The following is a 26,823-nucleotide window of genomic DNA, read 5'->3' on the forward strand; positions in this document are numbered from 1 at the left end:
AATTGAATCTTAAATTTTGTTTTTTCAAGTTTTTTTACAAAGAAATAAAAATCACAGCCAAAAAACTAACTAAATTCGCTAGTCTATTGGCGGGTGACAATTGATGCATAGAGAATGCGCCACATGTCGTCGCGAGAGTTCTCTTTTACCATCTTGACCCTCCACCTTTACATACTACACCCTCAAATTTTTTACTTTTATATTATAAGATAAATGTAGATAAATCTTAAAACTTACATCATGTAAAAATTAAAAATTAATAAAATGATGTTCTTATACTTCAAATTTTTTAGATAAAAATAGAAAGCGAAAATATTTAAGGATATATTGTAGTTTGAATATTTTAGATAAAATTTAGACAACAAAATATATTTTCGCGATGAGAGTTCTCTTTTACCATCTTACTTTTATAATTTAAAATGATATGATTCAAACATGATATGATTATAAAAAAATTTATTATATAACAATGATTTTACAAATTTCAAGTAATGAAACTATCATGATCAAAAATTATATGATATGATTTAAAATATTAGAATACAAAAATAATATAATTCAAAATATTATGATTAAAAATTTAATTATAAATTTTAAGTAACGATTATAAATCAATAAAATAGTTATTACAACCGAAAATTTGAAAATATGAAAATATATCTTTTATGATGACAAATGCTCTCTCTCTCTCATGAAACTAAGCTCCTCCGTACAACGAGTCGCGAGTTAGACAATGAGTCACACCTAATTCCCAATCATATTACGAGTCGCCTCTTTTAAGATTCAAAATGACTCCATTGGTACGAGTTGATAAATGACTCGCACGAGTTTGACAACTATGCAAATAATCCGAGGTGTTTCCGAGCTTATACACCTTTTATTATTGTTTATTAAAAGTTAATACAAATTTAAAATATCAAAAAGCTTTAAAATGTGAACTTAATTGTCTATTAATCATATGATTAACAATCAATGTGTAATACTATGGCTTATACCGCTACCTGATGATTTATTGGTATTCCTGTGTTATCGATTATGACCTTTTCTGAAAGAGTAAATTACTGAAATCGTCCCTATGGTTTGGTCAAAATTGCACGTTTGGTTCCAAACTTTTTTTTGCACTCGGATCGTCCCTATGGTTTGATTTTATTGCGTTTTTCGTCCCTATAGTTTAGTCAAAATTGCACGTTTGGTCCCTAACTTTATGTATGTAAGAGACGAAAAATGCAACAAAATCAAACCACATGGACGATTCGAGTGCAAAAAAAATTAGGGACCAAACGGGTAATTTTGACCAAACCATAAGGACCATTTCAGTAATTTACTCTTTCTGAAATGATGTATATAGTCAATGTGAGTTCATTATATAAATGAAATCAGTGTTTTACTTAAGGTCCATTTAATAAATCCAATTATGTTAACCTGAAAAGTTAATTTCATTATCCTACATAACATTTACCAAATGTTGTGCAACTCATAAATTTGATGGTATTGAATTGTTGTTTTCTTCTCATCATCGACAGATCCCATAATGGGATTAAAAAGATACAAAGTTCCTAAACTATAGGAAAAGAAAACGGATAAAGCTAATCTAATCTATCTAGCTCAACATGATAAAAGTTATCAAGAAACTTAAATTTTAAACATAAATTAAATATTATCTAATACTCCCCCTCAAGATGGAGCATGTAAATTAATGATGCCCATCTTGCCAAGTAGGTAGAGAAGATGTTGAGCTCCAAGTCCTTTAGTTAAAATGTCGGCCACTTGTTGTCTGCTGTCGATCTTCATAGGGATGATTTCTTTTGAAAGAACTCTTTCTCGAACAAAAAAACAATCCATCTCCACGTGTTTGGTGCGTTCATGAAACACTGGATTATTTGCTATATGCCTAGCCGCCTTGTTATCACAAAACAAAGGAGTCGAGTCTTGTATGTTGACTTGAAGATCTTGAAGTAACCAATGAAGCCAAAGAATTTCACTCACAGTAGATGCCATGGCACGATATTCAGCCTCAGCCGATGAGCGAGAAACAACAGATTGCTTCTTAGTCTTCCACGAAACCGGTGCACCTCCAAACATTATGAAGTACCCAGTCCTCGAACGCCTAGTATAAGGACATCCCAACCAATCTGAATCACAAAAGGCTGTTAGACTGAGATCCCGCTTTTAGGCAAGAGGACACCTTGCCCCGTTGTTCCCTTTAAGTAACGCAAGACCCTTGTTAAAGCATCCAAGTGGTTTTTCCTTGGATCTGAAACAAACTGACTGAGGACATTAACTGAATAGGTAACATCTGGACGAGTAGCCTGAAGATATAGTAATCTTCCAACAAGACGTCTATACTGAGTAGCATCCACTGGTTTTTCCTTTTCTCCTTTATCAAGCTTCAAATTTTGCTCAATGGGGAAAGAGCTTGGCTTGCATCCTAATATCCCACTGTCTTTAAGAATATCTAAGACATACTTTCTTTGACTTAAAACTAACCCATCTTTCATTCGTGCCACTTCAATTCCAAGAAAGTATTTCAACTCTCCTAGATCTTTTATAGTAAAAGCTTCATGCAACAAGTCTTTTGTTCGTTGAATTTGTTGTAGATCATTCCCCACAAGGATAACATCATCAACATACACCAACAGAGCTAAATAAACACCATTTTTATTCCATAAGAACAAGGAGTGATCTGCTTTGGATTGCATAAAGTCAAGGCTAAGAAGAAACTTGGTAAGCTTATGGTACCAATTTCTTGAAGCCTGTTTGAGCCCATAAATAGACTTTTTAAGGCGACAGACCCGATCATCACCTTTAACTGAAAATCCCTCAGGAATCTTCATGTACACTTCTTCCTCCAAATCGCCGTGCAAAAAGGCATTGTTGACATCTAACTAGTGAATGAACCAGTTCTTCTTGACTATCACTGCTAAAAGTGTACGAACGGTGACAAGCTTCGCCACTGGAGCAAACGTATCATGATAGTCAACACCCTCCATTTGAGTAAAACCTTTCTCCACAAGTCTAGCTTTATACCTTTCCACAGTGCCATCGGGTTTGAATTTTATTTTATAGATCCATTTCGAATCTATGGCTCGTTTTCCTTCTGGCAACATCGTTATCTCCCATGTGTCATTTTGTTCAAGAGCCGTTACTTCATTTTTCATTGCAACACGCCATTTCTCATCCTTTGAAGCCTGACTAAAAGATGTTGGCTCACTATGTGAAGTAATGGCCACTAAAAAAGCTTTTTGATTGTGAGTAAAATTATTATAAGACACGAAATTGGAAATAAGGTGTACCGTAGAAGTTTCTTGATTGGAATCGGGTGCATCGTGACTGACGGAAGGGGGTAGCTTTACTTGAAAATCTTTAAATTTGGCATACTGAAATTTTGTGCGAGTGCTCCGAGTTCGATTTCCTGAATTTTGTGGTTCAACGAGGTCATCAAAATAAGGTTGATGGATTGGTTGTTCAGTCGGACTCGTGACAGGCTGAAACATTGGGCCATCATTATTCACTGGACCAGAATCATTGTCCACATCGGTTTGAGATCGACTCCCAAAAACGGCGCTTGGGCTCTCGGTATTAATTGAATCACTAGCGGAAGTCTGATCACTTTGGGCTAAAAATTCAGTGGGCTCATTAATTGTTTCAGCGGACCCACCATCAAATATTTGGGTTTCATGATCGTGGGTCATGTCATCAAAAACCTTAGATGGAATTTCATCCAGCTCGTCATTTTCTACAATTATTTCTTTGAATGGGAATATATTTTCACAAAATATAACATCTCGGCTAATGACTATTTTCTTTTCTTCTATATCAAAAATTTTGTAACCTTTTGTTCCCGAGGGGTAGCCTAAGAAAATACCCGGTTTCCCTCTTTCTTCAAATTTATCACCTTTAGTGTTCATGTTTTTGTGATAAGTCAAACATCCAAAAATTTTCATGTGATCATATTTTGGTTTCTCGTTCCAAATTAATTCATAGGGAGTTTTGTTGTCTATTACCTTTGATGGGAGCCGACTGATTATGTAGGCTGCTGTCAAAATGCATTCTCCACAAAATCTTTTTGGTATGCTTGCTTGAAAACGCATAGCTCTAGCTGTTTCAAGCAGATGATGATGTTTTCTCTCAACAACGCCATTTTGTTGAGGCGTGTGAGGGCATGAGGTCTCCAATAAAATCCCTTCTTTACTATAAAAATCGCGCATTAAATTTGAAGTAAATTCTCCGCCATTATCGCATCTAATTTTCTTAATGTTTTTCTCAAATTGATTCTTAACCATTTTATGAAAATCAATAAGACATTTACTTGCTTCGTTTTTGTGTTTTATGAGAAAAACCCATACTGCTCTACTATGATCATCAACAATTGTGAGAAAATAATTTGCCTTTGTGTAAGACGGTACACGATAACCACCCCATATGTCACAGTGTATAAGATCAAATGCAAATTTACTTTTATTATTACTAACGGGAAATGGGTTTCTAATAAGTTTGGCTCTGGCACACGAATCACAAGTCTTATTGCAAAATTCAATTGAACTACTTTTAAGAAAATCAACATTTGAAAGCTTTCCCTTCGAGGCATGGCCTAACCTTTTGTGCCAAGTTCTTGTAGTTGTTGACATAGCTCGTCTATCTTTATTTGACCTCATCCGGTAAAGCCCCCCTTCCCGTCTACCCGCTCCAATCAAGTTCTTCTTGTAGAGGGCCTGCATGACACAAAAGTCGGGAAAAAGGTTATAGCACACTGTAGGTCTTTTGTCATGCGACTTACCGAAAGTAAGTTGCATTTGAAATCCGGTACACAAAGAACTCCATCTAATTTTACTCCCCCTGGGAGTATACTTTCACCTTTGCCTTTGAGAGGAATAGAATCACCATTGGGTATGACCACTGGTGATTCAAAAGGAGTGTTGGTTTTATTTTTAAGAAGACTAGGAATATAAGCTATATGCTCAGTACAACCTGAATCGATGACCCAGTCCTCTTCATTACTTGATTTACCTGCCATGTTCGCACTTTGTACCGGAGTTTCTTTTTCGTCGTTTGCAAAATGGCACACAAACATTTGATATTGGTCTTTTGTTAAATCTGGGATTGGGTTAGAGTCTGTATCTGCAAATGCAACCGTGGACTTCCTTTTTCAGTCTTCTTGTTGGGCCATCAGTCTGGGTAGCCCACCAGTTTAAAACAACCATCGCGTTTATGCCCTGAGCGATTACAATGAGTACAGTAATCGTTCTCCTTCTTCTCTTTCTGGATCTTCCAGTTGTTCTTCTGATTGAAAGTCGGATTTTTCCCTTGACTGGTCTTGAATGTTGCAGCCTCCGGCGCCGATCTGCTTTCACCGGAAATAGATCTCTGTCTCGCGTCCTCTGCAACCAGGTGGTACACCGCTCCCAAGGATGGAATCGGTTTGGTCGCTAGAATCTGGGTTCTAATTACGTTGAAATCAGAGTCGAGCCCCATTAGAAATTGATAAAGGCGCTCCTTTTCTTGGTACTCTAGCATCCTTTTCCCGTTTTCGCAGGTACAATTCTTGCAGGTGCACACCGGAAGTGGCAAGATCGACGACGCCTCATTCCATAAGGACCTCAGATTGGTGTAGTAAGTTGAGACAGTCGTTCCGTTTTGTCGAGCAACGGATATTTTTTTGTCTCAATTCGTACGCCCTTGGTGAGCTTTCTTTGCCAAATCTCTCGTGCAAATCCTTCCACATCTGTGAGGCAGTCATAGAATATTTGACACTATCCCGTATCGTTTTCTCCATTGCGGTGGCGAGCCAGCCTTTCACCATGGCATCGCACCGCATCCACGGCATGTATTCGGGAGTCCCCTTTTCTGGTTTTGCAAGAGTTCCATCAACAAACTCTATTTTGTTCTTTGCAAACAGGAAATTTTGCATCTCCTGTGCCCAATCGGCACAATTGGAATCTGTGAGGATGTCGTTGACATGTAGTTGTTTTGGTACGTCAGATGGATGCAGATAATAGGGAGAATTGTGATCGATGGTGTTGCTGGAGCTTCCTCCTTCTGTCTTCTTTTCGCCTGACATCGATTAAGATACAAGTGATGTTGTTTTGCTGTTCTGTTGTATTTTAGAATTTCTTGAACCGCTCTGATACCATCATAAATTTGATGGTATTGAATTGTTGTTTTCTTCTCATCATCGACAGATCCCATAATGGGATTAAAAAGATACAAAGTTCCTAAACTATAGGAAAAGAAAACGGATAAAGCTAATCTAATCTATCTAGCTCAACATGATAAAAGTTATCAAGAAACTTAAATTTTAAACATAAATTAAATATTATCTAATAGCAACTGTTCTATTTGTCCCGTTAGAAAAACGTCTATGGCATGGGTTGAAAAGTGTTTACATTGTGCTTGAGTGGCCTTTATACACTCCTTTTCCAACACACTTTCAGTTCGTTAGAAAGAAATCTCTCATTTCCAGTTAAATTGTGATGTGCTTGACAAGCCTTCATTACACTCCTTCCTCAACACACTTTCAGTTCATTTGAAAGAAATCTCTACACCTACTACTCCTAAATTTACAACTTTAGTCTCAACCTTTGACTAGACCTGACAATCCGTGTTTGCATATCATGTATTCGTGTCAGACATGAATTTACACGACACGAATTTGTTAAACATGAACATGACACGAATTATAAAACGTGTTTGGGGTATCAAACACGAACACGAAACGTAAAAAAATCGTGACACGTGACACGACACGAACAAACACGTTTTTTTATCCGTTTTTCACGTAAACACAAAAACACACGAATAAACACATTTTTAATGGCTTTTTTTAAGCTAGGGCTATAAACTAATTATTGACCTTTACGCAAATGGTCCCTAATATATTATAAATATAAAATTTAACCCTAAAATATATATATGTGTATATACGTGTTTGTACGTATCACGTGTCAACACGAATTTATATCGTGTCTTATACGTGTCTAAACATGTAAATTCGTGTTTGACACGTGTAAGACACGAAATACGAATTTAAAATACATGTAAGATACGAATAAACATGAAACACAAATTTCTAAAACACATACACGAGAAACTCGTATCATGTTCGTGTCGTGTATCAAATTGCCAGGTCTACCTTTGACTGAAGGATAATGCTAGGCTGTAAGCCCTTTGGTCTTTGAACCATTAATCATTTCTAGGGTTTAAAAAAATGTTTGTTTGTCGAGAGTAAGCAAATATCTTGAAAGCTACTTCACATGATCTGTTAATACAAAAGATAAGTAACCTGAACTTGCTATAAGACTTTAACTTATGCCATGCATTTTATTTGCAAGTTGGTAATCTAATTCATGTATAGAAAATACGGGTTATCATCAATATAGAGTACATTGTTGATTCTGTTTTTGCCACACATTATAACATAGCCCAAATGTTATATCATACATTTTATTGTTTAAACTCCCGCTCATTTAACACAAAAAACGTGAAATAGAATGTCATAGTGTAAACATTCAAAACATTGTCTTCATTGACACTAAGTTTGGTCCAAATATTTAATGTTGGTGGATAAAACAAAACCTATTAAACTACATAATTCAGATTAAAAAAAAAAAAAAAAAACAATACATGAAAACCCAATTCAAAACTTGCATTCTACAATATGATGAAACAATATTACCTCTCTCTCACTCTTCAAGTTACATGGTAAGCAATCTCATTTCACTGGCTCTCTGATTTGGATAGATGTTCTTGACAAGCTTGCTTCAAGCTCATTCAACTCATCCATATCCAGATCATCATCATCATCATCCTCATCATCATCATCATCATGAATCTGGGAATTGCCTTCTTCAGAAACAGCAGCAACACTTGTTGATGTACTTGGTCCACCTGTTGATGAGTTATCTTGTGCCTGAAATCAAATGGAGAACCCAAAAATTAAGCCTTTGTGGTAGGACTTTTAATATGCATATAACTACATTTTTTTATCATTAAAACAACTAATTTTTATATATATACCTTCTGAGTGGTATTATCAGGTTCTTCTTCTCTGTGGTACTTCTCATATGCCTCAGCATCATCCACAAACAAACTAGCATCAGAAAGAAACAGCTCTCGCCCACTGCAAAACCAACAACAAAATGATTATTTTCAAGAAATCTTTTTAAAAAAGTCAAAATGTATTCATTAAGAAAAAACAAACAAACCTCATTCGATCATTCTTAGCCCTCTCTGCTCTTTGAGCAGCCAATCCAGCTTCTTTTTCATCCATCTTCATCTTCTTCCAATCCATAAACAGATCAGTAGTCATTGGAGTTGTTGTTTTCACTTTTGCACGCTGAGGGAATAAGATAAATCAGGTGAAGGGTATAACTGTAAACAAAGAAAAACAACTGCTTTGGTGAAAAAGATGGAATCTTTACCTGATCTTCAATCTCATCCTCAATAGCTAGCTTGTTAGCTTCTTCTTCTAAAAGAGCCTTCATTTGGGACTTCAAGATGTATCCAGGAGGGAGTGCATGTCTGTAGTGACACTCTTTATTACCATTTGGACAAACCCAAAACCAACCATATTGCTTTCTCTCCACTGCATCAAGAAAGTGTTTGCAAACCTGTTCCAAATGTGTATTAAATCAACATATATTCAATGGCAATATAGATTTATGGAAAATGTTTAACAACTTAAAGAAGCATACAATGTCAGTTGGTTTATTCTGGTTGTACTCTTTTCCTTTTGATTCAATAACTTTTTCCAACATCTCTTGATCCCATTCCTCCATTGTGTCTAAGATTCCACAAGAACAAGTTAGTTATACTCCATATCAATTATCAAATCACAATAGGAAGAGAAGGAAAAGAATAAGCAATCAAATAGTTGAAAACAACAACCTTCATCGCGCTTATCACTGAAGATATCAATCTTCTCACCCTTCCTTTGTATATTCAGATCATGAGAGAACTTGCATTTGAAACCTTTTGCACATTGACCAGCTTTGAAAAACTCACACAATATAGACTTTGGATCCACACCTGATGAAGAGCACAATTAATGAGATGAAAAACTATATTAGCAAATATAACTTTAACTGAAGAACATGTTTCCCATATGCTTCCGATATGTATCGCCCATAGTAGAATCCAGATAGGTTAATATCAAGCCGAATCATATATTTACAGAGCAATACGGAAAGATTCAGGTTTCTCAAGATAAAATCCAATAAAATGAAAATCAATACAAGACCTACCAGGAGGTACTTTAGGTTGAACAACAGCAATCTTAAACAAATCATTCAATTCCTTCTCTCTAGCTTTCTCTTCATCCTTCTTTTTCTGTTAATCAAAAAACTCAAACTTACTACAAGAACCACTGAAATGAAACAGCTTACTAAGATTACGAAACCCTATCGATAGATACCTTAGCAGCGAGTTTGGACGGATCGGGTTTGGGTACAGCATTCAGCTGAAGTGCCTGCACATATTTTTGAACATTTTTGCTCTTGTTCTTGTTCTTAAGCCCAAATGTCTTGTCTTCTACTACTTTCTGCTTCTTTGCTACCTCCGCTTTCGATTGTTTCGGAGGCATCCTCCAAACTGAATTCAAATTCAAACCTTGTGTATCTTAATTCAGAGTTGGTAATCGAGCCAAGTAGATCGACAGATAATCGGTTGATCGAACGATTGAATATCCGATGAATAGATTTACTGATTAGGGTTTTGTGAGTTGCCTCCTAGCAGAAGAAGTATAACAGGATTGGACACCTCTGCCGAAAGGCTTGTTTTAAGTTCCAAGGGTTAACGATGTCAACAACATCAAAGGATATAATTGTCGTTTCACTTATTTACATGCCAATTTTTTTTTTTTTTTTTTTTTTGGTAAAGTTCGGATATTTTAAAATAAATAATAAATTTATTTTAAAAAACAATACGAAGAAAAGACACAGTCTCACAAAATATATATATATATATATATATATATATATATATATATATATATATATATAATACAACCTAAATATTGAACAACCAAAATATAAGGTTTATATCAAAAGGGTAAGATGGTAAATTTAGATACTCTATTGTTAGACTTAACTGTAATACTGGATGGAAAAGTTTTAGTGACCTAATTGTAAATGGAAGAAAGTATAGTGGCCCATTTTAGAAGATTAGTTCATAGTCGCTACTCACTATCGGGAACGCAGAGCCAACAGTTTCTGCAACACTGTCTTCGTTGAAGTTCGAATACAATATGAAACTCCGTACCATTTCTAGGGTTGTACAGGGAAGAAACAGATATTCATCAACTCAATTTTACATTTATCGTGTTTCAGCTCAGTTTCATTCAATACCTAAAAGGTTCGTCGATTAATCCATAGCAATTCGTTTTGTATAGTTATTATTTCTGTAATCTGTGATTTTTATGTTATAATTAATTCTATTTTGATTGTGACAGACATTCTTTTGGCATTGCATTTGATATTGATGGTGTTATACTTCGTGGACGTACTCCAATTGGAGATTCTCCTAAAGCTTTGAGGAGATTATACGATGATTCTGGTAATATTTTAGTTTGTATGGTATATATTGCTCTCAGATGCTTTTTGAGGTCTTCGATTTTCCTCAATACTTGCGGATTTCAAGGCAATGTATATTCCACATTAATTAAATACCTTTAAACTCTTTTCTCTTCCATAAATGTTCAGAAAATTCATCATATGGTTCTCTCTACCATTTGACCAGATGCTTTTGAGGTCTTAGTGGTTTTCATACATTCTCTCTACCCTTTGCCTGATGATCCAGAATGATCATGACTTACTGATCAGTATTTGCCTCGACCTAAACTTGGATAGTCATCTCACTTCCTCTCACTGCAGGTTGTCTGAAGATCCCATATCTGTTTCTGACAAATGGTAAGTACATTGGAGGACTTGATCCTTGTTTAGTGGAATAATTTTGTTTACTCATCCTATTCTCATATGACTAAAGCAACTGTCCCATTCATATGTAACAGGAGGAGGCATCCCTGAATCTAGAAGAGCCTCTGAGTTGAGCCAACTCCTTGGAGTGAATATCGACCCTATTCAGGTAATACCAAATATATACAATACTATTATGATATCATCATAATCAACTTCATCCATTCTGCTAATTAGTTAATTGTTACACCATGACATGAATGTCCAACTTATGCAGGTATTACAGGGTCACACACCTTTCAAAAACTTGCTGAAGAGGTACATCTATGATTTATATCATGTCCTACATGAAATTTGTATTCTGGTTTGATGATGTTAATAAAGTGTTGTAACATTATATTTCTTTTAGGTTTGAAAATGAATTAATTGTTGCCACTGGAAAAGGGGAGCCTGCAGTGGTGATGTCTGAATACGGTTTCAAGTAAGTGCTATTAATCACCATGGAATGTAATATTCCATATTCATCATTCACAAAACTTATTGTCTTAGTTTTTTAGTTTCAATTAATTTACAGAAAAGCCATCTCATTAGAAGAATATGCATCTCACTTCAATAACATTGATCCTCTATCACCTTACAAAACCTGGACCACAAAACAACCAGGCGATGAGCAAAAAAACTCCAGTGAATCAGTCCAAAGTTTTGATGTCACTTCTGAAAGAGTTAAAGCAGCTTTTGTTGTTAGTGACCCTGTTGACTGGAGTAGAGATATTCAGGTAGCTGTTGTTTTATTTTAAACAAAAATTAATCTTTTTGCTTTCGAATTTATTCTTGTAACATAATTTTTGTAGGTTCTTTGTGACATATTGAGATCGGGTGGTTTGCCTGGAGAGAAGTGTGAGCATCAACCACCTATGTATTTTGCAGCTGATGATCTTGAATATCAGGTCATTTATTTATAAAATATTATTTTTTAAGATTAATTGGAATAATGCACTGAACATGTTAAAGGTGAGAACAGGCTGTATTTCCTTGTGAACGTCTTGGCATGGGGGCTTTTAGGATTGCTCTAGAAAGCATCTTTAACAGGTATTAAATAAATAATAATCAATAAAATAAAATTAATGTTTATTGTAATGTCTTTTCACTTAGATCAAGATTTATGTTTGTATGAACATTGATGTAGGATTCACCACAAGCCATTGGAGTATACCTCATTTGGAAAACCAAATCCAGAAGTGTTCAAGAATGCAGAGTCCATATTGAAGCAACTTCTTAATGAAGATCACAAAGACATAATAAATAATTCACACTATTTTGAAACCCTGTACATGATTGGGGACAATCCTTCGGTTGATGTCAAGGGCGCAAGACAGGTTTGTTTTTATTATTTTTGAATTTTTATTAAATTGAATTGTAGTTTTATATAAAAATTCATTTTCCCTTTTTTTTAATATATATTTCAGGCCGGACATCCATGGTTTTCTATATTGACAAGGACAGGTGTTTTTAGAGGAAAAGAGAACCACACGGATTATCCTGCTGATCGGGTAAGTCAGAGTTGAGATAATTTATGATCTTTTTTAAAAAAAAAATTATTTAAATTTTGATGTTTAAAAGTATTTATTGATGCTTAAAACATGAAGTAATTGGGTATTACAGGTTGTTGATACAGTAGAAGAGGCTGTGGAATATATATTGCAAAGAGAGGCTATATAATGCTTAGCAGAAACACATTTTTTTATCCATGAGCTCCGCTACAGAAAGAAGGCTCTAGGATTTTGACTATTTTAAATTTCAAAAAGAAAGTATCTCATGTTTTTTTATACTTTTTTTTTTTTTAAATTTCCTGCTGAAGTGGTAGTAATAGCCAATCCCTGGGTTTTGTGTAAGAATGGCCCCAACAAGTCTACAATTATAAGGGAATCACGACTCTAGCATAAGCAACTCTATTAGCTTCAAGCAAGCAGGGTTCTTGCGGAGTGTACCATTGTTGATGAGATGCCCGGCATAACTATACAAAATCAAATATTATAAAAGAACAAAGTAACTTGCTTTAATTCAAAGTCAACTAGTTTTCCATATATTTTTTTGTAAAAGAAGATAAAAACAAAATTTCAAAAAGAAGTTTCAATTTTAGTTCAATGTCATCTAGTTAGATATAGTTAATGACTTTGGATCCATTTGACACAAACAACCTTCCAATCAAGGTCTAAAATAAATACCAAATTTGATGCAGTTTAGTCCTTTTATGTCCCCTAAACCAACACACTAAAATAAAGAAGAAAAACATTGCATAATGAAATACTAGAGTAAACTGCAAATTTGGTCCCTGTGTTTTGCAAAAAACTGTGGAATGTTAGGTAATCTTGATGGGTTATGGGTCACAATTGAGTTGCGGTCAGCAAGTAATCCACGGGTCAGTAGTCATGGAATGGATCACAGTTGAATAGTCTATGTTGGACTAAGTCTTTAGAAAGTGGGTGTTACTAAGTCTTGTTTTTTACCATGGCATGTAGTGTAGCAGCTCAATTGTATGGAGAATAAGAAGGAAATACAGTTGGGAAATAGTTGCATGTTTATTCTCTTTTCTTTTGTTTAGATTACGTGGCATGTAGTGTAGCAGCTTAATTGTAGTCTATAAATATGGTAGATAGTTTTCATTAAATGTGTAATCAGTTTTCCTTTTGAAAGTAATATAGCAGAGAGAAAACCCTATAACCTGTCCATATTTCCTGGTTGTGTAAATCATATGAGAGTCGATAGTAGTTGCAACCTATAGGTTGCAGGAGGGTTAAAAGTAAGGGCTGATTACCAACAGGATGGATCAAAAAGTTTCTGACTTGCACCAATAGTCTAAAATTGAATTTTTTTTTTTTGTAGTTTTGGTCCCTGATAAAGGTGAAAAGTCTTTTTTACCCTTTTAATTTTTTCATTTTTTATATTTATGTTAATCTTTTTTTAAGAGAAAATGACAAATTTAGCCAATTACACTAATTACATTACAAATTTAGCCAAAAAAAACCGAATTTGCAAAAATGGCCACTGATTTTGCAGATGGAATAGCCCCATCTAATACAATTTATTTGGGCTTTCCATCTGCGAATGTACAAGTGGCTAAAGCACAGTTATGCTTAGCTGCTTGTACATTCGCAGATGGAAAAGTCCATCTGCGATTTTGTCCCGAATTTCTTATATAACGTTTTTTTTTTCTTCATTTTTCACTCTTCATTACAGAAAAACTCTCAGGGATTCCTTTTGGCGATTTTTTGAAGAAAATGGAGAATTATTTCAACAATCACGCAAATATGGTTAGATTTTAACTCTTTTAATGTTTTAATTAACCTTTATTTAGTATATGTCTTTATTATTTTATTATTTATTGTATTAGTTAGTGTAAAAAAAAGAAATTATAATGTTTGTGAAAGAGTAATTTTGTTGTATTTGATAGTTTTAATATTTGTTATTAGTAAACTTGAAGTTTAAATGTTATTTTGTTAGTGGTTTTTGAATGTACAAGTAGAGACTGCGTAGAGTGTGCATCGGATGGTTGTACATTTAGTAAATGGTTAGAATATGCTCATTTTTTTAAAGTTATTAGTTAAATAAATTGTTAGAATAATGTTTACAATATGTTGTTTGTCGTTTGTATAGTTGTTGTATAACTTGAAAAATTGTATATTCTAATCGTGTAATTATTTTTAGACAAAACTTCAAAAATGGTCCCTGTGGTTTTTGAAAATATCAAGTTTAGTCCCTAAGTTCAAAAACCTCACAGATGGTCCCTGTGGTTTCAAAATTTTTAACAAATGGTCTTTTTCGCTAACGCCGTTAGCTTTTGGCCGTTAAGTGAAAGACATTTCTGTCTTTTCATTACCATAGGGACCATTTATGAAGTTTTGTCTTATTTTAAAAAAAATAAAATAATAAAGGTGGGTAACGGGTTCCTTTTTGGTCCTCTATTTTTGGCTTGAGAGAGAGAGAGAGAGAGAGAGAGAGAGAGAGAGAGAGAGAGAGAGAGAGAGAGAGAGAGAGAGAGAGAGAGAGAGAGAGAGAGAGAGAGAGAGAGAGATTTGTATTTTTCGTATAAGTTGAAAATTTGTATATATTTGTCGTATAACTTGCAAAATTATTAATTTAGTTGTCGTTTTATTTGAAAAATTGTTTGTTTATATGGTTAGAAAATGTTATTTTATATAATTAGAAAGATAAAAATTGTTTGTATATTTGTCGTATAACTTGGTAAATTGTTTATATATTTATCATTTAAGTTGAAAAATTGTTATACTATGTGTATGTTATTGTTTTTTATCGTAAATATATAAATTATTTATTAAATATTTGTATTCGCATTGTTATTATTGTTTATGTTATTATTGCAGTTAATAATCATATATTTTAAAAACGAAATATTTGTTTAGTTCTCTAATATGTTTTTGTGTTTTGTGCAGCATGATTTTAATTATTTCAATGTGAAAGCAATTGTAAACTTAAAAGGCTCGGGCTGTAATATATGGGAAGTATTTGAAGTGTTAGATGGTGTCAGGCGTGACATTTTTAGAGATACCGTATTTGGTTATTTGTTGGATGTCCCTCGTTTACAAGGGGACGGATTGTTGTTCCATAAAATGTTCCTTCATCAGATCCGGCCGGACCCTGTTTTATCTCCAGATGGAATAAAACGGTTATATTTTAGAGTAGGCGATACGAAAATGGTATATGGGTCGGAAGAGTTTTGTTTGATAACCGGCTTCAATTTTGGGGAGTATCCAAAAAACATTGGGAAAAAAGTGTCAGAAAAAAGTAGTAACTAGTAAAAAAAGATGTTTATTGCGTGAGCGGCTATTTCCGAACTATACAAATAGTTCGGTGAAAATCGGCGACCTGAAAAGTTTAATTTTAAATCAAACATTCTTAGAAGTTGACGACGCTGATACAGTTAGAATATGTTTGATATACATTTTGTGTGAAGGTTTTTTGGGAAAAGAAATAAATGATCGCATGCCACAAGATTGGTTTTTTTTGGCTAGGAATTTGGATGTTTGGAACAGGTATATTTTGTTTACGTTGAAAGTTTTATATTATTAATGTTAATTTATATTATAACTAATTTATTTTTTGTTTTGTTAGTTTCGTTTGAGGTAGCTATCTATGGAATTTTACGTATGATGACATTGAGGATACATGGAACAAGATAAATAAATATTTATCACTTCCTGAGCGTCGTCAAACTTTAAAATACTCCGTCTCAGGATTTACGGCTCCAATAAGGGTATAAAAATTTTCTTATATTTAAATTGTTTTATTGTTATGGTTTTTATTTTAATTTTAACTTTTATTAGTGTAATTGTAAAAATTGTAGATATGGATATATGAGATGCTTCCGACTGTTAATGCATGTGGATTTGTATTGAGAAAAAATAGAGACATGCCTCAGATGAAACGATAGAGTGGGACAAAAAAATTGAAATGAGTTGATGTGAACAAGATTTTTTCAAAGATACAGGTTTATAATTTTTTTTTATTATTAATAAACTTCATTATTATACTTTTATATGCATTTTTAATATGTTTAATTTTTTAGGAGGGACAACCACCAAGACAAAGCATGTTACCGAGTGATGGTGAGATGACATCTTGTTATTATATGTCATTTCAAGAGTATGTATATGGTGAACGGAAATCAGTTCCATCCCCAGTACGGGACCATTTTAGGAGACAAGATGAATCTTCGTCTAGTATGTCATCCAGTGGTCGCTCTCATGGTAGAGGTAGGGGCAGTGGGAAACACAACCTAGATGAGGTGTTGAAACGGCTACATGCACTGGGGCAGCATGTGTTTATGAACCGACAACCTACAGAGGTTTTTGTTGAAGAAGTGAATAATGAAGAATTTTGAAATGACATCAGTTTTGAGGAGCCTGTAGTATTCCAAACAAAATTTGATGAACAGGTTAGTTACACGCTACATTATTTTTTTTAATTTTATTAACATATATGAATATTTGTGTTCGTATTTTATATTTGAAAATCTAGGTTGTACAAGATGAAGTGATGAAAATAATACAACTGAAAATATTTTTCGTGATATTGAAGACGACAAGGTTGTTATAGATATTACCTTTACGATTTTAATAATTAATTTTTAATGTGTCTTTCGTTAATAAGTATAATGTTTTATTTTTAATGTGGGAGTTGGAGGAGAGGAATGACAATGCGGGGAACAAATTTGATGATGATGTGTTTGATGTAAATGATTATAATGAAGCTAAAGAGGTTCTTATACTTACATTTATTTTTATTTTGTTTTTAGTAGATTGAAACATTTTTTTAATTAGAGATTATTGCTTATTAAATTAGGTGTCAGACGAAGATGAAGTAATAATTACGAGAAATGTAGATTATTATGATGATTATGGTGTTGATGGCAAAGAAGTTACACCCGATAAACCGAGAACTCGAAAACCATTACAGTATTTGTGCCATCCTTATACCGATGTATTCGTTTAATTTATAAACTTATAATTTTATGTTTATGTGAATTATCTGAAAGATAGAGATTTAAACATTTGAATGTTGTTTTTAGTTGCACACGACACCGAAGCAAAAAGAAGAGCAAAAAAGAAGGTGATGTCAAATACACAAGCCCCGTTCCTCCTCCAGCTTTTGATGTTGCTCACGACTTCTCCGTGTTGCGCCTGCAACCTTACGTAGCAGACGGTGAGGTTGTCATCCAAAATTATTTATTTCATTCATATGATGTCCAACATCGTTTGTTTAATTTCGTGTTAGATAGAGATTTTTGGAGCGCCTTGTTTAGGCATACACACGACGGATGGTTGGAGTCATCGGTAAAATAATTGTTAATTTATTATTTTAAAAGTAATTTGTTTTGTAGTCAATAACAAAACTATCATAATTTTGTGCAGCATATAACCATTTGGTATAGACTATTGATGAAGAGACGGTTTGAGGGCGACCGACATACAATAATACCTCCAAACTTTTTTGTTTGCCATGCTTTGGAAGAAGGGCAGGATTGGAGGTCGTTTATGGCTGGTATTGCTACGTACCCCAACTTCATGGTTGCTTGGTGGGATGTCGATACGGTAAACTTAATTTTTTATATTGAAAATATTGTCGTTATTGTCGTTATGTTTTTGTATTGTGATATAAAAAACATAATTTTTTTTTTCTGATCCTTATACAGGTCCTATTGCCGATTCATTCATCCCCTAATCACTGGCTATTTGGGGAACTACGATTGGCGTCAATGGAAGTCCATATTTATGACAGTCTCGATACAGTGGCTTATGAAAAATTCAAATCTGATGGAACCTTTACCAAATTTGAATCTCGGGTGGCAAATTATTTGGACAAGATTAACTATTGGGCCCGAAGGAACATCCCAAGGATTCCATTGAATGTGCAATTCATTTATGAAGAAAATGTTCCCCAACAAAGTAGTCATTTGGGAGATTGCGGTGTTTTTGTTTGTATGTTTATGGAGCAATTAGTTTCAGGTCAACCAATACGTGAACTTATTGACCCAAAGAGCTCAGCTTTAGAGTTTCGCCAACGGATGACAAAAATTTTTTGGGGGTCGAGTCTTGGTCCTATGTAGTTGGATTATATTTTTGTATATGTAAATTAATGTTGGATTTGATTATTAGTTTATTTTTAGTTTTAACGTTACAACAATTACAACAAATTAATGACCTACTAATAACTTATAAATACTTACAACATAAGAACGACAACATTTGTTTTAATGTTACAAGTACACTGTTCTAAACATAAGTACAAATACAACAATTTATTGACCTAACAACTTCAAAACTATCAAAACAATATTAAAAAGCTTACAACTTGTAAACAAGAACTGCCAAGAACAACACCCAACTACAAACCAACGCTATCTTTAACTTCTTATTTTCTTATTGAAAGAGCTTATTAGAGTTAGCTACTTTAGCTATTACCATAGATGATTGGTCATTCTATTCATCAACCCAACTGATAAACCCGCATTTCGGTCCCTGTGAATTTAAACATAGACAGTAAGAATTGTTGCCATGTAAACACGAGGGTTTAAATATGAATGACGTTAAGAACATGATACCAAATATGGGCAAGCGTAAAACAATCTTCCTGGGTTTTTAGCTGTACCCGAAATCCTAACGATATGTTCACCTCCGCAATTGCAGTATGCCATTAACCTTATTTTTCTATTAAATAGGAGTTACTTTCTCAGATAAATTTCTCATAATGACTTACACCCATTTATAGAAGAAATTATATTACAGACAATTATGTTTGACTATGAAATGAACTTGTTTGACTATGAATTGAAAAAGTTGAAATATGAACTGCAGACAAGTACATTGTGTTGTCTTGTCTTGTCTTGTCGATATTTGATGTTTGACTATGAAATGAAATGGTTTGACTATGAATTGAAAAAGTTGAACTATGAAATGCAGACAAGTACATTGTGTTGTCTTGTCTTTTCTTGTCGATTAATGATGTTTGACTATGAAATGAATTGGTTTGATTATGAATTCAAAAAGTTGAACTATGAACTGCAGACAAGTACATTGTCTTGTCTTGTCTTGTCGGTCAGTGATTTTTGACTATGAAATGAACTGGTTTGACTATGAATTTAAAAAGTTGAACTATGAAGTATGATCTGTAGAAAAACACTAATTTCAATATAATTATAATTGCATTTGTGTGATGATTGTAAAACACTTTCATTGGTTGTGAAAATGAGTACTTACACCGAAAGAAGCTTTTCTCAGCTACCAATATTCTTGCATAATCTTCAAAGAACAAATCCTAATAACTTCAAATCCATTAAGAAAACGGATACCAACCGCTTTCAATTCTGTTTTGTGGCTTTAGGTTGCGTGGTATAACATATTTCTTTTATTGAGTTATATAATATTTCATGGTAATGTATCTCGATTACTTTTTACTTATCACTAATATATGTTTGTTTTTTTATGTAGATTCGTACCTTCCTTAGGTGCATGATACCGTTGATATATGTGGGTTATTTACCCCTTCTTGGGAGCTATCTAACAACAATGTACTTCGCAGTGGCTTTAGATTGAAATCATGAACCCCTACTCTTAGCAATTAGTTTGGGAACCTTAGAGTGTGAAGAATCATGGAGATGGTTCATGATGAGGTTAAAAGATTATTTAGGTGAGGATACAGAGGTTGGTTTCATAAGCAACCTATGTGATAAAATAGACTTTGGTGTTCAGAATGCCTACCCGAATTCGTATCATGGATATTGTCCTAAATATATAGCTCGAAAAATACGTGAGTCTGTCGGACATAACAATACGGAAGTCGAATCGTTGTTTTGGAAGTCATGCAATGCATATAGAGTTCATGATTTTTAGTTGTGTCTGGAAAGGGTGCAAAGTGCATGTAGGAAACAACCTTTCTGCACCTTGCTTAGGAGTCCAATTTACTGGCTTGATGATATAGCAATTTCAAAATGGACACGAGCATTTTTCCCAAAAGTACGTTACAATGTTAAATCGATTGACGTCCCTGAAATTTTGCAAATTATATCCACACGTGAGGTTCCTATAACAACGATAATTGAGCTAATCAATACGTCGATACAATCAAAGTATGGTGAACGGGCTGAAGTGGCGGCGGGTAAGGGAGATTGTTATATTTAGTTTTTTTCTTATGTTATTATTTTTCTAAAATTATCAAATTTTCCAGGGAGGTTGTCTGGTGGGTTGACCCCTTATGTTGAGAGTAAGGTTCAAAAACGTGTCAACAAGTCTTATAATTGGATGGCAAGACGTTTGTATGGGGATACATTTGAAGTCGATGACAATTTTTCCACCACCAACGTTCAACTTGAATGAAGGGTATGTAATTGTGGGAAATGGCAAAAAAGCGGTATACCATGTAGCCACGCTATAGCATGTCTAAGAACATGTACGTCTGAAGCCATTCACAAAATGGTTGATTACAAGTTCACTAATTTCGTGTATCGACTTGCATATGGATCTGATTTGGTGAATACTATACCATCACATGTGTTTTAGGAAATACCAAATGAAACGATGGCCCTGTTACCTCCCTCAATGCAGTAGTTATTCATGTAGCCCCTTTATATTTTATGTCGTATTATGTATTAGTTATTTATGTACCCCGTTTTTATTTTATATCGTGTTATGTATTAGTTATTCATGTACCCCGTTTATATTTTATGTCGTATTATGTATTAGTTATTTATTTTATGTCGTATTATGTATTAGCGATTGAGGAAACAACATACATTAAAAGTAAGGGACATGTATTAAATAGTAACAAAACACACATACAACAACAAGCAACTTAACTAACGAAAAACAATTAACTTAACCAACATGCATATTAAAAATGAGGGACATTCTTTAAAAGATTCCATGCATCTAAGTGGGTAAACTCGCTACCATCATATTCAAAACGGTATAGTTCCAAAGTCACTTGTCGCAGAATGTCTTCATCCGTATTTACATGTTCATTATCTAACTCGTTATAAATACATTGAAATTGTTTCACCTTTATTTTCAAATCCAGAAACTTCGCTTTGACATCTCTTCTTCTTCGATATTGAGTACGCCCCATTAAATGGTGAAACAAATGATAGACACGAGACCAAAATGATCCAACGCGAACTTGTGGGGGACCCGGTGGAAAATCCTCCTCTACAGTTATAATCCAAGCTTGAACCAAAGCGACCTCCTCTTCGTTCCTCCATATACGTGGTACAAGTGAGTCCATAATTGCAAGGGGGGAAGTAATACGATACAATTAAAATGGATATTAACAACTATTTATAGCGACTCCTTATTTTCCCGGTGCAATGACTTGTCAACTCAAGTAGCAGTGTATTGTGTTGTTATTCGACGGGGATGACTTGTCAACTCGAACAGTGATCTGTTGTGTTATAAGTATAGTACACTGCGTTCGTCATTTAATTTTGGCTATGAATTGTAGACATATTAGAAGATTGGACTGCGATTTTGTGTATAAACTACTATAAATTGACATTAAGTTAAATAAATAGTTTACTAAACAACCAATACAACTGTTCAAATATTGTTTTTGAGATTTTACTCTCTTTGTTTCAATCAAAATGAGTTCTATATCATGGAGCAATGAAGAGTTCTTGGTTCTTACACGTGCTTATATTCATGTGTACGAGACAAGCAAGTTGAACGATCCAATGTTTTGGAGCCGTTTAACCAATATTTTCAACGCTGAAAACCGAATGACTATAAGAAACGATCATGACGAACTAGACATCTTAGCAAGATGATATGAAATGAAAACCGAAGTTCTATTATTCAACGATCTTTATACCAAAATTGACGATACCCGTTTAAATGCTACTGAGGAGGTCATCTTGGAAGCTGCTAAGGAGGAATACAAGTCATTAAGTAACGGGTTGGAATTCCAGTTTGAAGCCCCTTGGAATATTTTGAAATATATCCCGTTTGTTTAAAATCTATTTCAGTTTATTATGTGAGTTCACCTTTATTTTCATGTATTTCGTATGTATTGGATGCATCTCCTATGTTTAATTTCAATTAATAAATGCCCATTGCATTAGTTTTCATAATACATTAGAATACATTACTAACAAGAATTCGATGAACCATTACAAACATTACAACAATTACATGAAAAACAAGGACATACTACAAACAAAGCATTAAAATAAAACACAAGTCCATGGGTTATTATTAACGGAAATTAGAGCGGTCTACATGAAATACTGATTATTTTTTACAACCTTCCAAACTTCCTCATATTCGAAGTCTCTGCCGTCACGCTCACAGATGTAAAAATTTGTAACAACTTCCAAGAACTCTTCTTCGTCCCGACAACGAAGTTTGGTACTTTTCGCATAATTACACGCTCGATTGAACCATGTCACTTCTTCCTTTACATCCATCCATTTAGTAACAACATCTAATTTTTCTCGTTGTTGTCCTTCTCCCATCTCATGGTTGAACAAAGCTGTTATGCGAGTCCATTCATCACCTACTAGGCATTGCGGGGTAGCAAGTAACGATACACCATCCTTAACACTTAGCCAACATCATGTAAGAACCAACACCTCGTTTGTCGTCCATGGCCTTTCAGAATTGGAACCAGGTACTTCGTTCGAAGAACTTGCTGCATTCGACGACATTCTAAATATGGGAGTTCGTTTCGTTTAGGTGATTTGGGTGTTTGGTTTTTAGATCTTAAACATCTATTTATATAAATAAATACAGGACTATGAATTACAACTTTGACTACGAAATGGTTGCATTTGGACTACGATTTTCAGCTTTCTGCAGTGACTTATCATGTCAAACAACCATTTATGTCTTGTCACTTAAGAGTTTCACTACGATTTGCAGGTTACTGCAGTGACTTGTCATTACTGTCTAGTCATTTCAAAGTTGGACTTGTCATTACTGTCTAGTATGTATAAATACCACTTATAGCACCATTTTATTATAATGTCGACTTTATTATGAGTTCCTCACACAAATTCGAAGTTTGCTCATGCAACGAAGTAGATTGTTACTACTGTGATTCAGTCGACCCTTTTTTTACATCCTCTTCAGCCGGGCCATATATGTCAGATGAAAATTTTGAAGCATTGAAGAAGGCTGAAGAACAACAAGAAGAGGACAAAGAGTCATCCCGTCTTCTCACTCAACGTGGTAATGATATTGCATCAGAATGCAAACAAGCTCAACAATGGATAAACCTCAATAAAAACAAAATCAAAGAGCATGAAGATTGGATAAAAAAGAGTAAAAAGGCAATCAAAACGACTGAAAAATGGCTTGCTGAGAAGGACGAGCAGTTGATACACATTATGGTGCAAAAGGATCGTTTGGAAGACAAAATGAGAATTATGGATGACTATATAACAATGGAGAAAGAGAAGTACCCATTGCAGTTCCCTGAGTTTAAAAATTAGTTACAAAATTGTTGTAATATTATCATGATACAGATTAGGTTGCAAAAGGATCATTTGTTGTTTTTTTAAATAGCATGTTGTAATTGTTAAAATCTGCAAACTAAATTTTATAATATAAAAGCTTCATTAATTGTTATAATCTACAAACTAAACTAAAATATGAAAGCATAGCAATGTCTTATAAGATTTAATAAAAAAAATTACAATACATAATAAGTTAACAACTCTTCATTTCAAGGTTGTTTTATATCAAAATCAACGTCATAGGTTTGTGAGCAACTCGCTGAACCACCAATATTAAATGTCATTTCTGCAGTAGAAATTGTGTGACGTGCTCCACTACCAGACGCCCTTCCAGTACAATTGTTTCTCATGTATCCTAGTTGACCACATGTAGAGCACTCTTTTCTAATTGGACCCTCGCCTTGGGATGGAATGCGGTTTGTGTATCTTGGCCTGCCTGACTGACGTTTATCCATTATAGGTGGCTTAATAATCATCAAATCATCGGGGATCTCCCATTCGGATGGCTTTGGCAGAGGGCTTTTTGATTCCTCATATGTTTTCCTCAGTGTTTCGGTAAAGTAAGCATTTAATGCATACCTAGAGTAGTCTTGGTAATTGTTGACTGTTAAACATCTTATGACATGACCACAAGGTATCCCATCAAGTTGCCAATGCCTACATGTACATGCCATATGTTGGAAATCAACAATCACATTTTGTTCCCCCTTTTTGACCTCGCATTTCGTATTTGAGATCATGCGAACATCCCACTTAGTAAAAGTTTTTTTGTTTTCTTTTACAATTTCATCGGCACAAGGGGTAAGTATTGTTGTTGCTTCCGCTAAAAAAATAGGCAAAATGAAGAAGTTAAGATCAATAACATCAAAATTAATAAAACATTAATATTAAAAATTTACATAATACCTGCAAAGTTACGTCTTTGAAACCACCATTGTTGCATTGTTGCACGAAAAAAATCGATCAACATAAGTATTGGCACCTTACGTGCGTGTCTAGATAATGCATTTATAAACTCCGCACTGTTGGACGACATAAGATTGTACCGGTTCCCTTTAAAATGTGCCCTTGACCAAGTTTCTGGATTTCTATTTTTTAAGTACTCCCATACTGGTTCTTTTGTCTTTTTCATAACATCCATGGCTGCGTCAAAAGCATTAATTGTGTACGCCCTACAAGCCTCCCAAAAAATTCCTTTAACTGTGTTACTCTTCCTGAATCTAGATACTATGTTGAAATACAAATGGACACTACATATTCCATGATGAGCGTGAGGAAAAATGTTGGAAACGGATGTTGCTATAGATGGAGGCCTATCAGATATAATTGTAAGCTCTTGCATATTTCCTATGCAATCACGTAGTTTTTGAAAAAACCATGTCCAAGAATCGGTACACTCATTTTTGCATATACCATACGCAACCGGTAATATTTGGTTTTGTCCGTCCATAGTAACTGCAAGTAACATAGTACCTTTGAACTCTCCCTTTAGGTGGGCTCCATCTACTACTAGGGTCGGTTTACAAAATTTGACAAAAGCGCGTATCTACAATACATTGTATATCTATTCAAATACACCAAAATAAAAATTAATAAAATTAATAAAATATTATAATACTAACCGAACAACCGAGTGCGGCGTACAAAAACTCAAAGCGATCATCACCATCTGTTTTAATATGTGTCACCGTACCCGGATTATGTTTGACCAAATTGTGACAATACGTCGGAAGTTTGGTAAAAGAATCCTCTTTCGTACCCCTTAACAACAACAATGCATATTGTTTCGCACACCATGCCTGATGGTATGAGATATTGATATTCAATTGAGCATTCATATCATTAATAATATCTTTTCCCCGATAAACTCTACTACAGTCTTCAGCCAAAACATCAGCAACATATTCACCCAAAACATATTTGTTTGCTTGTCGATGATTAGGTTGCAAAATTGTTGAAGAACATGTGTGTACATCAACAAATTTATTCACTTGGAAAAGTCCATCAGAATTTTTAATTGCTTTTGCTCTTAGTAACCAAGAACAATTTTTCGAAACACACACAACTGCATACCTTGATTTGGTGGATCTACTTGTCCTCGTTTGAAAACCTTCTCAAAGACATTTTTTACCAATACACCGCTTTAAAAGTTCTTTGTTCTTAAATATACTCTCACATTCAATCTTTTGAAGATTTCTGTCTACCATCTATGTTGGGATATCTTCATTAATATCAACTGGGCATGCTGGTACAGGGGGCATACCGTAAAAAAGGTTATCGGGAAACTTAGCTTTAACTTCATCACCCAAGTCATCTCTATCTGAATTGGTTTGTAGGTCGGTTATATCTAAACGTACATCAGCAACATCAACATAATCCCCGTAAACATGCTTTTTTTCATTTTTTTTACTCGATTTTTTTTTCTTTTTACTTTTATCTACCACACGCCTATTCATAACTTTAACTTCTTGTTCGGCAACATCATCACAACGACCACCCACATCATTAAGATATGTACCAACATCATCATCACCAACATACTTGTAATTCTCAGGGTCCACATAGTTAATAGGTGAATAACTAACATTAACATTTTCGGCAACACTGTGAAACTGAGGTACACTAGGAGTATTGAAAGTACCTATCGGATCGTTGCTCCCTTTATAACTGCATAAATTACCAACCGACTGATTTCCACTGTGACCACCCTCATTAACCTCATCTACTTCATCAATCACCACAAACACTTTCACAACCCTTCCTCCACTACATTTGATTACATTTATCAACATTCTAACATCATGTCTTCAACTATAGCTATATAATAATTTAATTCAGGATGATGGAAATGAAGACTAATTCTATATTTATCTAACAAACCAATTTTGCTTCTCA

General features: G+C 34.3%; 3 protein-coding genes and 1 long non-coding RNA gene across 4 annotated transcripts; 2 read left to right on the plus strand and 2 right to left on the minus strand.

The window, feature by feature from the left end:
• Positions 1–5,581: 5,581 nt before the first annotated feature.
• On the minus strand, positions 5,582–6,058 carry LOC145066726 (uncharacterized). The gene has a single exon (XM_079014005.1). The coding sequence runs from the start codon at positions 6,056–6,058 to the stop codon at positions 5,582–5,584; it is 477 nt and encodes a 158-aa protein (XP_078870131.1).
• A 1,420-nt stretch (positions 6,059–7,478) lies between these two features.
• LOC145066346 (zinc finger CCCH domain-containing protein 11-like) lies at positions 7,479–9,786 on the minus strand. Its single transcript, XM_079013577.1, has 8 exons — positions 9,410–9,786; positions 9,240–9,324; positions 8,884–9,024; positions 8,691–8,779; positions 8,418–8,606; positions 8,202–8,332; positions 8,014–8,116; positions 7,479–7,906 (listed from the first exon to the last, which is right to left on the minus strand). The coding sequence occupies exons 1-8, from the start codon at positions 9,575–9,577 to the stop codon at positions 7,709–7,711; spliced, it is 1,104 nt and encodes a 367-aa protein (XP_078869703.1). The 5' UTR covers positions 9,578–9,786; the 3' UTR covers positions 7,479–7,708.
• Positions 9,787–10,081: 295 nt separating this feature from the next.
• On the plus strand, positions 10,082–12,973 carry LOC145070253 (hydrolase family protein / HAD-superfamily protein). The gene is made up of 12 exons (XM_079017191.1): positions 10,082–10,347; positions 10,445–10,548; positions 10,866–10,901; positions 11,003–11,076; positions 11,185–11,225; positions 11,317–11,388; positions 11,482–11,683; positions 11,759–11,854; positions 11,929–11,996; positions 12,094–12,283; positions 12,374–12,457; positions 12,570–12,973. The coding sequence occupies exons 1-12, from the start codon at positions 10,241–10,243 to the stop codon at positions 12,624–12,626; spliced, it is 1,131 nt and encodes a 376-aa protein (XP_078873317.1). The 5' UTR covers positions 10,082–10,240; the 3' UTR covers positions 12,627–12,973.
• Positions 12,974–17,499: 4,526 nt separating this feature from the next.
• On the plus strand, positions 17,500–18,546 carry LOC145070627 (uncharacterized). The gene is made up of 3 exons (XR_013690016.1): positions 17,500–17,758; positions 17,837–18,016; positions 18,118–18,546. It is a non-coding gene; the product is annotated as an uncharacterized LOC145070627 (long non-coding RNA).
• Positions 18,547–26,823: the final 8,277 nt, after the last annotated feature.

The sequence above is a fragment of the Lactuca serriola genome, chromosome 8 (genome assembly GCF_051521515.1).
Source record: "Lactuca serriola cultivar US96UC23 chromosome 8, Lser_US96UC23_V15, whole genome shotgun sequence".
NCBI classification, from domain to species: Eukaryota; Viridiplantae; Streptophyta; class Magnoliopsida; order Asterales; family Asteraceae; genus Lactuca; species Lactuca serriola.

Bases quoted from the DNA above. Each gene is read 5' to 3' on its own strand.
- LOC145066726 (XM_079014005.1), bottom strand. From the start codon at position 6,058: ATGTCAGGCGAAAAGAAGACAGAAGGAGGAAGCTCCAGCAACACCATC.
- LOC145070253 (XM_079017191.1), top strand. From the start codon at position 10,241: ATGAAACTCCGTACCATTTCTAGGGTTGTACAGGGAAGAAACAGATAT. The intron at 11,855-11,928 runs GTCATTTATTTA...AGGTGAGAACAG, and splicing joins CTGATGATCTTGAATATCAG to GCTGTATTTCCTTGTGAACG. The intron at 12,284-12,373 runs GTTTGTTTTTAT...TATATATTTCAG, and splicing joins ATGTCAAGGGCGCAAGACAG to GCCGGACATCCATGGTTTTC.
- LOC145066346 (XM_079013577.1), bottom strand. From the start codon at position 9,577: ATGCCTCCGAAACAATCGAAAGCGGAGGTAGCAAAGAAGCAGAAAGTA. The intron at 9,025-9,239 runs GTAGGTCTTGTA...GCTCTTCATCAG, and splicing joins TCAACCTAAAGTACCTCCTG to GTGTGGATCCAAAGTCTATA. The intron at 8,117-8,201 runs GTTTGTTTGTTT...TTGGTTTTGCAG, and splicing joins GCTAAGAATGATCGAATGAG to TGGGCGAGAGCTGTTTCTTT.